Raw genomic sequence first — 14145 nt, 5'->3', positions numbered from 1 at the left:
GCTCTTTGTCCACAGTGAAAATCGGGGTTCTGTGACATGAGGCCTGTCCCCCTGTGTCTCCCTCTAGGCCAGCATCCCATTTTCGGTGGTCGGATCCAACCAGTTGATTGAAGCCAAAGGCAAGAAGGTCCGAGGCCGCCTCTACCCGTGGGGGGTCGTGGAGGTGGAGAACCCAGAGCACAACGACTTCCTGAAGCTGAGGACCATGCTCATGTAAGACCATTGGGACCCTCATGTGCAACTCTCCTCCTGCCTCAGTTCCTCTCGCTCGGCACTGGTGTGGCCGTGGACCTGCCTAGTTCTGTTACCGGCCTCCCCTGTGGGCTACGTGTGACTCTTGGTTGGCTCTTTCCGATATACAACTTGTGGCTTAATGCCCCATCCCTGAAGGTATTTTTTGATGCTGAAAGTAGACTGGGCCTAAACTCTGCCATGACAGCACCAAAAAATAAAGATTTCCAGCTCTAATGAGGAAATGGCAAAACCTGCCGCAGGAGGCACCGAACAGCTTCTTCCCCAGACCCAGTTAGCTGTTGTGCTGCTGCATGTCGGCCTCAGGCCCTCCCTCTGGGGGTTCCAGGTATCCCTTGAGACCTCTCAGTTTCTCGTCTGCTAATACAACAGACCTGATTGCAAAAGTAGACTGTCTTCTAAAAATAAGTTTCACGTCTAGTAACATAGATGCATGACACTTGTTCATGAATAAGAGTATCACTTAATGCACAGTATAATACCTATGTAATTGAACTTTACGGAACGGCTGATCTAGATGGATTAGTATTTTGATTTACTGGGAATTGCTCTGTATGCCATATATGCATCACTCAGCCATTTTCAGTGAATTAAACCCAATAAGATTTTGGTAGTCAAGCTGTGTCAAGCATAATTTAACCATCACGTGAAGAGTTAAAGGACGCTTGCAGCCCCTCCAGTGCTGGGGTCCTTGGATAGGGACTTCAACTTTGGTCTCAACTCTGCGTTTCTCAAGGAGCCCTGGTGGCACAGTAGTTACAGCGATTAACTGCTAACCAAAAGGTTGGTGGGTCGAAACCCCCAGCAGCTCTATGGGAGAAATATGTGGCAGCCTGCTTCCATAGAGATTTACAGCTTTGGAAACCCTTGGGGTTGGTTTTTGTTTGGGTGTGTTTCTCAGAATGGAGGAATGAGGGGCCACTTTGCCAGGACCCAGCCCGTGTCCCTGCATCCTGAGTAAACAGAAACCACATCCAAACCCACTGCCGTTGAGTCAATTCCAACTCACAGTGACCCCGTAGAACAATGTAGAAGCTGCCCCATAGGGTTTCCAACGACCGGCTGGTGGATTCGAACTGCCAGTCTTTTGCTTAGTAGCCGATCTCTTAACCACCAGGGCTGTAGTTAGAGTAAACAGGGATGTGTTAAATGTTTGCTTAACCTGGAATGTGTGTATATTTGAAAAAGTTGGGGAAGGAAGCAGGGGGCGGGCCATGACTGTTTCTTAAAATGAGTGGCAGGCCCAGAGTTAGGCTGCTGTTGGATCCAGAACACTGGGCCTCCCCCTGCGAGCCTCTCTCTCACTGATGCTTGTCACGTCTCTGTGACGTAAGAATCGTGTATTAATTTAAGCTTGACAAGTTGTGACTATTTGAAGGACGTATTTTCCAGAAGTTTCTTTAGGAAAGTGTTTTCTCTCTTGGATGTTGCGTTCCCAAGACTCTTGAGGTCCCTGTGTACCTGCTCTTCCGTGCAATGGCTCTGGATGGTCTGGCAGCGCCCGGGCAGAAGTCCAGTGTGAGGGGCCTATCGCTCTGGCCCCTCCAGTGTGTTTTTGTGGCAGCAAGGAGGATGTTTCCACAGCCGCACCCCTTTATTCCAAAATTCCGGCAGCTCTGTGTTCCATTTCCCAAGTATAAGTAGGCGTTTCATCACTGGCGTTTTCCGTGGACTTGGTGATTTTTCTCCAAAGACGACACGTGTGTCTTGGCGCGTGGCATAGCGCACGTGCGTGTCCCAGCCTGTAGCTCAGTGTAAGTGTCCTTTTCTCTTTCAGAACTCATATGCAGGATCTCCAGGAGGTGACCCAGGACCTCCACTACGAGAACTTCCGCTCTGAGAGGCTCAAGAGAGGCGGCAGGTTGTCCCCCCTCCTGTCTGTGTGCTGTCTCCCCAAGTCATGTCTCCCCCCTCTTGTCTGTGTGCTGTCTCCCCGAGTCATGTTGTCCCGCCTCCTCTGTGTGCTGTCTCCCTGAGTCATGTCTCCCCCTTCCTGTCTCTGTGCTGTCTCCCCGAGTCATGTCTCCCTCCTCCTGTCTGTGTGCTGTCTCCCCGAGTCATGTTGTCCCGCCTCCTCTGTGTGCTGTCTCCCTGAGTCATGTCTCCCCCTTCCTGTCTCTGTGCTCTCTCCCCGAGTCATGTCTCCCTCCTCCTGTCTGTGTGCTGTCTCCTCGAGTCATGTCGTCTCCCCTCTTGTCTGTGTGGTATCTCCCTGAGTCATGTTGTCCCCTCTTCTCTGTGTGGCGTTGCTTTGCGTCACTTTGTCTCCTTCACCCCATCCATATTGTGTTTCCCAAGTCACATCCATCCCCCTTCCCCGTCCATCCAGTTCAGCCTTCTTGTCCTATAAGCAACGTGATTTGGTTTCCTACTCAAAAGCTACTCCTGGAGACCTCCTAGTTAAAAGGAAAAGGTGGCTTTGGTAGTCAGCACAGAAAGAACAGCTTGAGGTGAAAAGGCCAGAGGCGTGTTGGGTCCATTCTTGAGAGCATCCCTTTGTCCATAAAAGAGGAAAATGTGTTTGCTACTGAGAAGCAGCAGCTTACCAACAGAGGGGTGAGCCGTGGTGCACTGCGTCTGAGCAGCCTTGGGTTCTCACGTGACGTGTTTGTTTTGTGACCTGATTTGTATCTGACAAAACCACATCTCTGCTTAGGACAGAGTGTAATCAATTGCAGTGACGACAGCCATCACGTGTAAAGAGGACTTTCTATATTGTAGTTAATTAGACTCCTGGTTTAGTAACGTGATGGATTGTGCACGCGCACACGATGCACGTTACAGTCTAACTTCCTGTGCTGTTGGTTTGGGAACCAGCCGTGAGAAAGGTTATAGTGGCAGCAAGACAGATGCCAGAGCTAGCACACCCTGACACGGGCCTGTGGCTGTTGTCAGGCTCTGCTGCTGCCCACTTCCCTCAGCTTCCTTCGTGGAGATGTGCAGGCCCTGTTCCTCCTTTAGGAGGCGCCTGTGATATGGTGTTGGGGATGTCTGTCACCCCTGCCTCCACAGGAGAAGGCAGCCTGGGGCCCCTCCAGCTGCTCTCGCCATGTGGCGGGCGTGTGGTGTGTGCAGAGCACCGCGCACTCGTGCCGTGGCAGTGATCAGTGCTTGTGAGGAGTAACTGAGAGTGTTCTTCAGATGATGTCTTGTTTCCCATGTGGGAGAAGATGACAGAGTCAGCACCCCAGCTTAGAGTAAGGAAAGTCTCTTGGATTTTCCACTTCATGCTCTTTGCCTTGTTTTCACATTACGTTCCTTTCTTACTTATTTGTGCTTTTAATCAGAAAAATAATAAATATATGTGATTTTCAATAGGAATGTTTCTGACCTGTAAAGTGAATTTTTTCTTTGGGTATCAGTCATCAGAAATAACTAGCCATATTCGTTACAGTATCGTAATTGTAATTTCCTTCAATCCTTAGAAAAGTAGAGAATGAGGACATGAACAAAGACCAGATCTTGCTGGAAAAGGAAGCTGAAGTAAGTAGAAAAGCAGTAGTGGTCTTATGTCTAAACCTGTGTAGTGTGTGTCAAAAAATGTTATTTGTAATGAACTTACTAACAGTTTTTTTTAATTTTTTGAGAAGGAATACATTGCATATGACTAATGTGCTTTATTTGTCCACCTGTGCATAATCGTGTATTTATACACACGTCCCGTACATAGTGCTTTACATACGTTATCTCATTTAATCGCTGATGAGTTTAATTAAAAAGCTCACAAACAGTAAGAATTTAGTGCCATAACTGAGGTATGTGAAATCCAGAAATCAGTAGCTTTTCTATATATAGGCAATGAACAATTAGAAACTATAGTGAAATGTTTAAGAAGAAACATTGTAGGACTATGTTTTTAGGTGCCATCAAGTCATTTCTGACTCATAGCAACGCTGTGCACAGCAGAATGAAGCACTGCCTGGTCCTGCGCCATCCTCACAGTCATTGCCACGCTTCAGGCCATCACTGCAGCCACTGTGTCAGTCGATCTCACTGAGTGTTGTCCCCTTTTTTCACTGATCCTCTACTTTACCAAGCATGTTGATCTTCTCCAGGGCCTAGTCCCTCTTGATAACACGTTCAAAGTATGTGAGACGAAGTCTTGGCATCCTTGCATCTAATGAGCATTCTGGCTATACTTTTTCCAAGACAGATCTGTTTCTTTTTTTGGCAGTCTGTGGTATATTCAGTGTTCTTCGCCAACACCATAATTCAAAGGCATCAGTTCTTCAGTCTTCCTTATTCATCATATCACATGCGTATGAGGCGATTGAAAATACCATGGCTTTAGTCAGGCGCACCTCAGTCCTCAAAGTGACATCTTTGCTTTTTGACACTTTAAAGAGGCCTTTTGCAGCAGATTTGCCCAGTGCAATGTGTCCTTTGATTTCATGACTGCTGCTTCTGTGGGTGTTGATGGTGGATCCAAGTAGAATGAAATTATACTTCAATCTTGTCTGCATTTATCATGATGTTGCTTATTGGTCCAGTTGTGAGGGCTTTTATTTTATGTTGAGGTGTAATCCATACTGAAGGCTGTGGCCTTTGATCTTCATTAGTAAGTGCTTCAAGTCCCCTTCACATTCAACAAGCAGGGTTGTGTCATCTGCGTAATGCGGGTTAATGAGTCATCCTCCAATCCTGATGCCCCGTTCTTCATATAGTCCAGCTTCTCAGATTATTTGCTCAGCATACAGATTAAGTATGGTGAAAGGATACAGCCCTGATGCCCACCTTTCCTCATGTTAAATCATGTATCCCCTAGTTCTTGTCGAACGACTACCTCCTGATCTACGTACAAGCTCCTCATGAGCACAAGTAAGTGTTTTGGAATTCTCATTCTTCTCAGTGTTATCCATAATTTGTTACGATCCACACAGTCGATTGCCTTTACATAGTCAATAGAACACAGGAAAACACCTTTCTAGTATTCTCTGCTTTCAGCCAGCACCCATCTGACATTAACGGTAATATCCCTTGTTCCACGTCCTCTTCTGAATCCACCTCGAATTCCTGGCAGTTCCCTATTGATGTACTGCTGCAGCTGCTTTTGAATAATCTTCAGCAAAATTTTACTTGCGTGTGATATTAGTATCATTCAATAATTTCCGCATTCGGTTGGATCACCTTTCTTTGGAATGGGTACAGATATGGATCTCTTCCAGTTGGTTGTCCAGGTAGCTGTCTTCCAAATTTCTTGGCATAGACAAATGAGCACCTCTAGTGCTGCGTCCATCTGTAGAAACATCTCAGTTGGCATCCCATCAGTTCCTGGAGCCCTGGTTTTCGCCAGTGCCTTCAGTGCATCTTGGACTTGTCACTTTACTGCCGTCGCTTCTTGATCATATGCTACCTCCTGAAATGGTTGAATGCTGACCAATTCTTTTTAGTACAGTGACTCTGTGTATTCCCATCATCTTCTTTTAATGCTTCCTGTGTAATCGTTTAATGTTTTCCTCATAGAATCCTTCAGTATTGCAACTCGAGGCTTGAATTTTTTCTTCAGCTCTTTCAGAAATGTTGAGCATGTCCTTCCCTTTTGGTTTTCTGTCTCCAGGTCTTTGCACGTTTCATTATAATACTTCAATTTGTCTTGTCGAGCTGTACTTTGAAATCTTCTGTTCAGCTCTATTTCACTTTAGTTACTTTGCACTCAAGAACAACTTTCAGAGTATCTTCTGGCATCCGTTTTGTTCTTTTCTTTCCTGTCTTTTTAACCATCTCTTTGTCTTTTTCATGTATGGTGTCGCTGGTGTTTGTGATTAAGATTGTGCGTCAGCTTGGCTGGGCCATGATTTTCACTGTTTATGTGTGATCACTTCCATGTCTGAATCTGCTGTGAGTAGCTAATCAGTTGGAACGAAGTTTCCTTGGAGGTTTGGCCTGTTTGCAAAAATAAGCGGATGTTCTGGCATTTTTGTTAACTCTGGATCCTGCAGCTGCCTCTTGTTCATCTGACCTCCGGCTCTTGGGACTTGAGCTATCGGCTTATCTGTAGCTCTTGGAATTTGTCGATCTTCATAGCCTGAGAGCAGGTGCCCCGTTCTCCGACCTGCGGATCTCGGGTTTGCTAGCCTCTGCAGCTGTATGAATTGAGAGAAGCTTCTGTCCTGATTCACGGACTTAGGACGTTCCAGCCTCTACAATTGCATGCGCCATTGCCTTGATACAAATTGCTCTCTCTATATATTTATATGCTTTACCAGTTTTGCTTCTTTAGAGAACCTGGCCTAAGACAGTGTCATCCCACAACTCATCTGGTCTTTGGTCATTAGTGTTCAACACGTCCAATCTGTTCTTGAGTGGGTCTCTAAATTCAGATGGGATATACTCAAGGTCATATTTTGGCTTTTGGATTTGTTCTAATTTTCTTCAGCTTGAACTTGCATACAAGCAATTGCTGGACGGTTCCACAGTTGGCCCCTGGCTGTGTTCTGACTGATGATACTGAGCTTTTCAGTCGTCTGTTTCCACAGATGTAGTTGACTTGATTCCTGTGATTCCATCTGGTGAGGTCCATGTGTATAGTCGCCATTTATGTTATTGAAATAAGGTATTTGCAGTGAAGAAGTCATTAATCTTGCAAAATTCTATCATGTGATCTCAGGTATCGTTTCTGTCACGAAAGCCATATGTTCCAACTACCAGTCCTTCTTTATTTCCAGCTTTCTCATTCCAGTCACCAGTAATTACCAGTGCTTCTCGATCGCATGTTTGATCAATTTTAGACGGCAGAAGCTGGTAAAAGTCTTCCATTTTTTCATCTCTGGCCTTAGTGGTTGGTGCGTAAAGTTGAGTAACAGTCGTATTAACTGGTCTTTGTAGGCATGTGGATATTGTCCTGTCACTGACAGCATCGTACTTCAGGATAGATCTTGAAATGTTCTTTTTGACAATGAACGCAACACCATCTGTCTTCGGTTCGTCGTTCCTGGCGTCGTGGGCCATACGAGTGGTTCGGGGTGGCCGGTACCGGCCCTTCTCAGCTCACTGATGCCCAGGACGCCGGTTTTTGTGCATTCCGTTTCGTTTGTGACGACTCCCAGTGTTCCTGGATTTATGCACATTCCAGGTTCCGATTATTAATGGATGTCTGCAGCTGTTGCTTCTAATTTTGAGTCGTGCCACATCAGCAGATGAAGGTTCTGAAGGCTTAATTCCATCTACATCATTAAGGTCGACTTTACTTGGAGGATGCAGCTCTTCCCCAGTTGTATTTTGAGCACCTTCCAACCTGAGGGGGCTCATCTTCTGGCTCTACATCAGACAGTGTTCCCCTGCTACTCATAAGGTTTTCACTGGCTAATTTTTTTTTTTTTTTTAATTGTGCTTTAAGTGAAAATTTACAAATCAAGTCAGTCTCACACAAAATCTGTATACACCTTGCTATATATTCCTAATTGCTCTCCCCCAATGAGACAGCGCACTCCTTCCCTCCATTCTCTCTTTTCATGCCCATTCAGCCAACTTCTGACCTCCTCCGCCCTCTCATCTCCCCTCCAGACAGGAGATGCCAGCATAGTCTAATGTGTCTACTTGATCCAAGAATTTCATTCTTCACCAGTATCATTTTCTATCTTATAGTCCAGTCCAATCCTTATCTGAAGAGTTGGCTTTGGGAATGGATCCTGTCCTGGGGTAACAAAAGGTCTGGGGGCCGTGACCTCTGGGGTCCTTCTAGTCTCAGTCAGACCATTAAGTCTGGTCTTTTTATAAGAATTTGGGGCCTGCATCCCACTGCTCTCCTGCTCCCTCAGGGGTTCTCTGTTGTATTCCCTGTCAGGGCAGTCATTGGTTGTAGCCGAGCACCATCTAGTTCTTCTGGTCTCAGGCTGTTGTAGTCTCTGCTTTATGGGGCCCTTTCTGTCTCTTGGGCTCATAATTACCTTGTGTCTTTGGTGTTCTTCATTCTCCTTTGGTCCAGGTGGGTTGAGACCAATTGATGCATTTTAGATGGCTGCTTGCTAGTGTTTAAGACCCCAGACGCACTGGCTTATTTTTTCAGAAGTAGACTGCTAGGTCTTTCTTCCTAGTCTGTCTTAGTCTGGAAGCTTTGCTGAAACCTGTCCACCAAGAGTGACCCTGCTGGTATTTGAAATACTGGTGGCAAAGCAGCACACACACCACCACAGGATGACAAACTGACAGACACGTGGTGGTACCCTCCACTTTACCAAGCATGATGTCTTTGTCTAGGCCCTGGTCCCTCTGATAACATGTCTAAAGTACGTAGGATTCATATTGAAAAACTTCTTAAAAAATTTCAAAGAGGTTCAAGCTCTTTAGGTAGGAAGACTCAAGTATTAAAGATCACAGTTCTTTCTGAATTAAATTTAATGTCACCCAAAAAATCCCAGCAGGGTTGTATGTGTGTATGCTGACTTTTCTGCTTTTAGGAGAACCAAAATCAAACAAAACCTGTTGCCATCAAGTCAATTCCAACCTGTAGCAACCCAATAGGACAGAGTAGAACTGCCCTGTAGGGTTTCCAAGGAGTAGCTGGTGATGCGAACTGCTGACCTTTTTTGGTTAGCAGCTGAGCTCTTAACCGCTGTGCCACCAGTGCCCCCTTTTAGCAGAGAGCTTGATAGAGTAATCCTAACTCTTATTTTGAAGGATAAATTTGGGGGAAACAGGAAGTTCTGTGAAAATGGACTATTGAGAAGAGACTTGCTTTACTGGTTATAAAAGCATTAGGGAGCAGTGGTCATCACAGCTGTTTTTGCAGGCACAGTAGAAACAGATCCAAAACGTGGAAGATTGCTCTGTGGTAAAGGCAGCATTCAAATCTGTTATTCAGGGAGGGCAAGCAGTGTTCCCTGAGGTGGAAAGGTGGGTGAGCATTTAGTACTCGAACAGCGAGGAACTGGTTGCCTGCTGTAAAGGCCGGGCACTTTCCACTCCCATTTGGTTCCCGTCCCCACTGAGTGTCACCAGTCTGTGCCCACCTTTGAGACTGAAAAGCACTTGCCTTGTTTTGTTGTTGTTGCTTGTTTGTATTTCTTATTTGAATAGCATATTCGTATCACCTGGTGTTCCATTGAGTTGGTCTTCTCCCTGTTGATTTATAAGAGTTGTTTGTATATTAGGTTTTTGTCACGTTTTGGAAAAGCCTAGAGGTTAAAATTTTAGGGATCACAGAACACCCATAAATCACATTAAGAAGTCAGACTGAAAACAAAGTGCCTAACACTCTGTGTCTGCAGCTTCGCCGCATGCAGGAGATGATCGCAAGGATGCAAGCTCAGATGCAAATGCAGATGCAGGCGGGGGACGGTGACGGCGGTGTGCACGGGCACCACGTGTGAGGTGAGGCGCCCCCGGGTGAGCCGGGGCCAGGGGGACGGCGACGGCGGTGTGCACGGGCACCACGTGTGAGGTGAGGCGCCCCCGGGTGAGCCGGGGCCAGGGGGACGGCGACGGCGGTGTGCACGGGCACCACGTGTGAGGTGAGGCGCCCCCGGGTGAGCCGGGGCCAGGGGGACGGCGACGGCGGTGTGCACGGGCACCACGTGTGAGGTGAGGCGCCCCCGGGTGAGCCGGGGCCAGGGGGACGGCGACGGCGGTGTGCACGGCCACCACGTGTGAGGTGAGGAGCCCCGGGTGAGCCGGGGCCAGGGGGACGGCGACGGCGGTGTGCACGAGCACCACGTGTGAGGTGAGGCGCCCCCGGGTGAGCCGGGGCCAGGGGGATGGCGACGGCGGTGTGCACGGGCACCGCGTGTGAGGTGAGGAGCCCCTGAGTGAGCTGGGGCTGTCAGGGCAGACTCCTCCTCTCGTGGCTCATCACTCTGGCAGCTTTGAAGCTCTGTCATTAAGGACATCACTCGCCTTCAGGAGGAAGGCTATTCCTGAGAGTGGGGAGCTCGTACAGGGTCTCCAGGAGGAGGCAGGGTTGGGGTGTCAGGCCCTCAAGCTCACGACACTGCTCAGAGCACTGGAGGAGAGGACAGCTGGAGATGTTTTATGAGACCAACATTGATGATTTTCCTTGTCTTGTATTTCAAAGATTTTTCATATTTTCCAAGCTTGCAAATACAGTTAATAAGAGAAAATTATATCTTAAGACATGTTAGTTATGCGTTTGGAAATTAGTTAATGCTGAAAACGTGTCTTTTCAAGGACAGTGAAGTGTTACTAGTAGCTTGTGCAGATGAGAAATGAAAGAAAGCTAATGTGAACAGGGAAGACAGTGCACGTCCATCAGCCCCTGCGCCGACACAGCTTGTGGGGTGCAGCCTCTAGCTGCCCAGCTGCCCAGCCATCTGGCTCGCACTGCTGGCAGTTAGTCTCCGCAAGTCTGGCCTTCTTTGTGCCAGCCTCCCTTCTTGAAAGGAATCATGCACACCCAGGGACCCAGGACTAGGAAGGGCAAGTGTCCGCCCCTGTGTTCTGTGGACGGTGCAGGCTGTCCTGCTGGACGGACCATCTCTTCCCCAGAGGAGAAGGTAAGAAGTCAGTTCACGACTCGAGTCAAAAGTAGAGAGGGGCGCGTGGGCTTTTGTGACAACAGACTTCATGGGGAGGTGTGGTTAGGCTTTGGCAGCGTGCGTCAGCATGGCAAACCTGGACAAGAAGCTGGAGACGGCTGTGGAAACCCCACTCCACGTGAAAGGCATCATTTTAGAGGCAAGGTGGTACTGAAACCAGGGAGGTGATTAGTGGCTGAGGGATGTCTCACCAGCACATGCCACAGGCTAGATTAGATTAGATAGAAGGCAAGGAGCGGGGAGGTTGAGACACCTATCAGGATTCTTCTCAATGAGTGACTAAAGAAGGGCCTAGAAGGGGCATGCTGGGGAGGCAGTGGCCACCAACACAAAGCCCCTGCCCTGTGAGGCCTACTGTGTAATGCACCATGAACCTGAAAAAGTACAGAAACACACACGTACAGTTGAGGAGATTCCGTCACCTTGGTGCACGTGACCATCTTTAAACCTTGGAACCATCCTGGCGGGATGTGCTGAGTCCACATTTACTTCCTGAGAAGGAAATGAGCTGCTGCAAGGGCTGCAGTGGTTTGTATGTAGTCCTAGAACTTGTGGAATGACAGAGCCCAGCGTGGACCAGGTATTCATGACTCCGTCCGATTCTACAAAGGCAGCTGGGGTGGCGCTGACGGGAACAATGGGAAAGAAGAACGAGGACTTGGGGTGGTCTGTTGGAGGCAAGAGGACAGGCAGATGATGGCTCATTTTCTTTGATCTTGCTGCTAGCTTCTCTTTCTAAAATGAATTATTGAATTATGAGAACTTCAGATACATAAAATTACTTTATTTCTGTATGTTTTGAGCAGCGCTCCTAACTTCCAGAGCCTGGAGAGTGTTGTTTGAATCCAGGAAACCTCTGGTCCTGCACAGTCAGTCTTGGGTCTCCGTCTGCCCTTTGTGATGGAGAATCACCATCAGTGTGAGAGCAGGGGGCCTGCACCTCTCCTTACTAAATGTGTTGTTCTCTTTGTTTTTCTAGAAAACACTCTCCAAGATAAAAAAGAAAACATTCCAGACGAGTCGCGTAGTGGTGTCTCCACGAGACGGACGGCGGAGTCTGTCCATGTGTTACGGCATCTGTGCCTGAGATTGCAGTTTCTTTTTAAACTTTTGATGTTTTTTTTCTTTGGTATGAAGTACTTTTAACATTGTATTTCATTGCTATGTTATGCTTTCTATTTTGTATTGCGTTTTCATTTTTTTTCCCTCCTTAACTAACCACTGAGTTAGAATCGGTTTCCCAGATGGCCCTGGGTGGTAGAGACACCGGCCTGGCGCCAGGCCCTTTACGACGAAGGGTGCTGTGTGGAGACTCCAGCCTGCCTTTCTTCCGTGTTTGTGCACATCACCTGAAACCAGTTTTGCTGCTATAGTTCAATACTTTTAATCGATCTGCCCACGTACGTGTTTACCAAATAACACGATTAGAACTGTCTGATGAGGTACCCGTTTATACTTACGTAGCTGTTTTCAAAGCAGACTTTTAGAGGTGAATTTACAAAGCCTCTGGATCCTGGCACTAGATAACTTTTAAAGCCACTGTGGCAGAGAGCTTGTCACCAGTCTTTCTGCAGTGTTCTCCACTAGGGCTGGTTATACCATGCTGCAGAGAAAATCATGAGCCATGAGCTCCACTTTTCTTTTGCAGCTAAGACTCATACACACAGTGAGAATCACTGAAACTGTTTTTACTCAACTAATTTTAAAAATAACTTTTTAAGAGAAATTAACATTTGACCTGTTGAAACCAACCTTTTGTACTTTTATACTGCACTTTAATATATTTTTCTGTAATGCGTGTGAGAAGGTCCTCTTCAGCAGTGGAAATTAGGGTCCCATGGTAGGCGCGCCTCTGAACCCAGACCTGTCCCCCGGCACCGTCCTGCCCCAAGGCCATGGCCCTGGAGGCCTCTCTGAACCCAGACCTGGCCGCAGACATAGTCCTGCCCCAAGGCCATGGCTCTGGAGGCGTTTCTGAGCCCAGACCTGTCACCAGCCCTCTGCTAGGCTTTGGAGATTCAAACCCCCTTCCACTGCTTTCTTTTTAATGGTTTTACAGTGGGAGGCAAAGAGCAGTGATCATTTTGTTACGGGCAGACCGTCTCATCAATTTTTGCTCATTATTTTCTTCATTTTGTGAAATACCCATTTCTGTGTCTTATGAGAATGAGACATTTCACATCTGTGCTGACGGTCTGGAGCAGGCGCCAGCCACCGAAGCTGCGCAGGGTCTGTCCTCTGTGCCGAGGCCTTGGCCGTCTCCTGTCCTGATGTGCCTCCTGTGGGGCATGCCCAGGGATGCCAAAGCTCCGAGGCTGGCTTCTTCAACATATCTGCTGATGCAGGCAAATGCGTTCCTAGAAAGTGGTCCTTTAAAGCAGGCAGACCTGAGTGGAAGGAGCAGAGGTGCTGGTTCAGGGTTTTCATCTTCTGTTTAGTGGGAGGAATTAAGAAAATGATTAACCTGAGGGAGAGAGGAGGGTGGTTTTTGTTTCTGTCTTTTGTTTTGGCCAGACAAGAAATGAGCTGGTCAAAATACATTAGCTATGAAGCTGTACTACCACAAAAACTCACGTGCCCCACTAACTTTGCCCCTGTACTGTCCAGCCGTTGCGAGTGGTGGGAGCTGTGCAGCACGTTGTGCATTTTTACCAAGAAAAGTATCGTGCGACTTCAGGGTACCTCCAGTCAAAGTCTGTTATTTGGGCTATTTTGGCATTTATTAACTAACCGTGCTAGAGAAAAACTGTAAAAAGAAAAGTCAAAAAGCTTTTGCAAATAGTATAAACCCTGTGTATATTTAAGCAGAAGTACTGCTCAGGGCAAGCTGCCACTCGGTATTGGTTATGTGGGGCTGGGAGGGCCTGTGCTGTTACGCTTTTAAATGCCTTTTGTTTGCTGTCCAAATCTCAGTTTATACTTTTGCTCACAGATAACGGCTCTTTTACTAAAAAGTTAATCTCTACCTATAGAAACGTATTTTGAAAACACTTATTTTACACAGCAATTTTGTATTAAAACTAACCTTTTATCAATAAAGCACTATTGTTTAGGTATTAAACGAGTGGTTCTGATGATTGGCTCTTTTGAGAGGGCAGGTTTGAGCCACGTAAATGGGTGTAGAACCAGGCGGAATTACTTAACACCAAGAGCATCAGTACCCTGCAACCTGACACCATACCTTGAGACCTGCAGCCCAAAAGAAAGGGATGAAGACTGGGGAGGCATTACTGACATGACCTGGGCATCTCGGAAAGTGAGGACTGTCTAGTAAAACGTTCAGGTGTGGAGGATGTAGCACACAAAGTGGCTTCCCAAGACACCTGTGTTCACTAGTTAGAAAATGTAGTGGGAAGAGATCTTTGCAGTAACAACTCTAGCTGAACACCTGCAAATGTAACGA

General features: G+C 47.2%; 1 protein-coding gene and 1 long non-coding RNA gene across 4 annotated transcripts in view; both read left to right on the top strand.

The window, feature by feature from the left end:
• SEPTIN2 (septin 2) overlaps nt 1-9561 on the top strand; it is a 41977-nt gene extending 32416 nt beyond the window's left edge. For all 3 annotated transcript variants that reach the window (XM_064286364.1, XM_064286363.1, XM_023540275.2), the window contains 4 exons: nt 68-213; nt 2030-2113; nt 3678-3735; nt 9459-9561. In XM_064286364.1, the coding sequence (XP_064142434.1) occupies nt 68-213; nt 2030-2113; nt 3678-3735; nt 9459-9560 (390 nt within the window). In that variant the 3' untranslated portion in view covers nt 9561. The remainder of the gene's footprint in view (nt 1-67; nt 214-2029; nt 2114-3677; nt 3736-9458) is intronic.
• Nucleotides 9562-9577: 16 nt separating this feature from the next.
• On the top strand, nt 9578-13283 carry LOC111748319 (uncharacterized). Its single transcript, XR_010322194.1, has 2 exons — nt 9578-9771; nt 11722-13283. It is a non-coding gene; the product is annotated as an uncharacterized LOC111748319 (long non-coding RNA).
• The last annotated feature ends 862 nt before the right edge of the window (nt 13284-14145 follow it).

This window comes from Loxodonta africana, chromosome 6 (genome assembly GCF_030014295.1).
Source record: "Loxodonta africana isolate mLoxAfr1 chromosome 6, mLoxAfr1.hap2, whole genome shotgun sequence".
Taxonomy (NCBI): domain Eukaryota; kingdom Metazoa; phylum Chordata; class Mammalia; order Proboscidea; family Elephantidae; genus Loxodonta; species Loxodonta africana.
The sequence above is the reverse complement of the archived record's forward strand: the minus strand, read 5'-3'. Positions and strand labels throughout refer to the sequence as shown.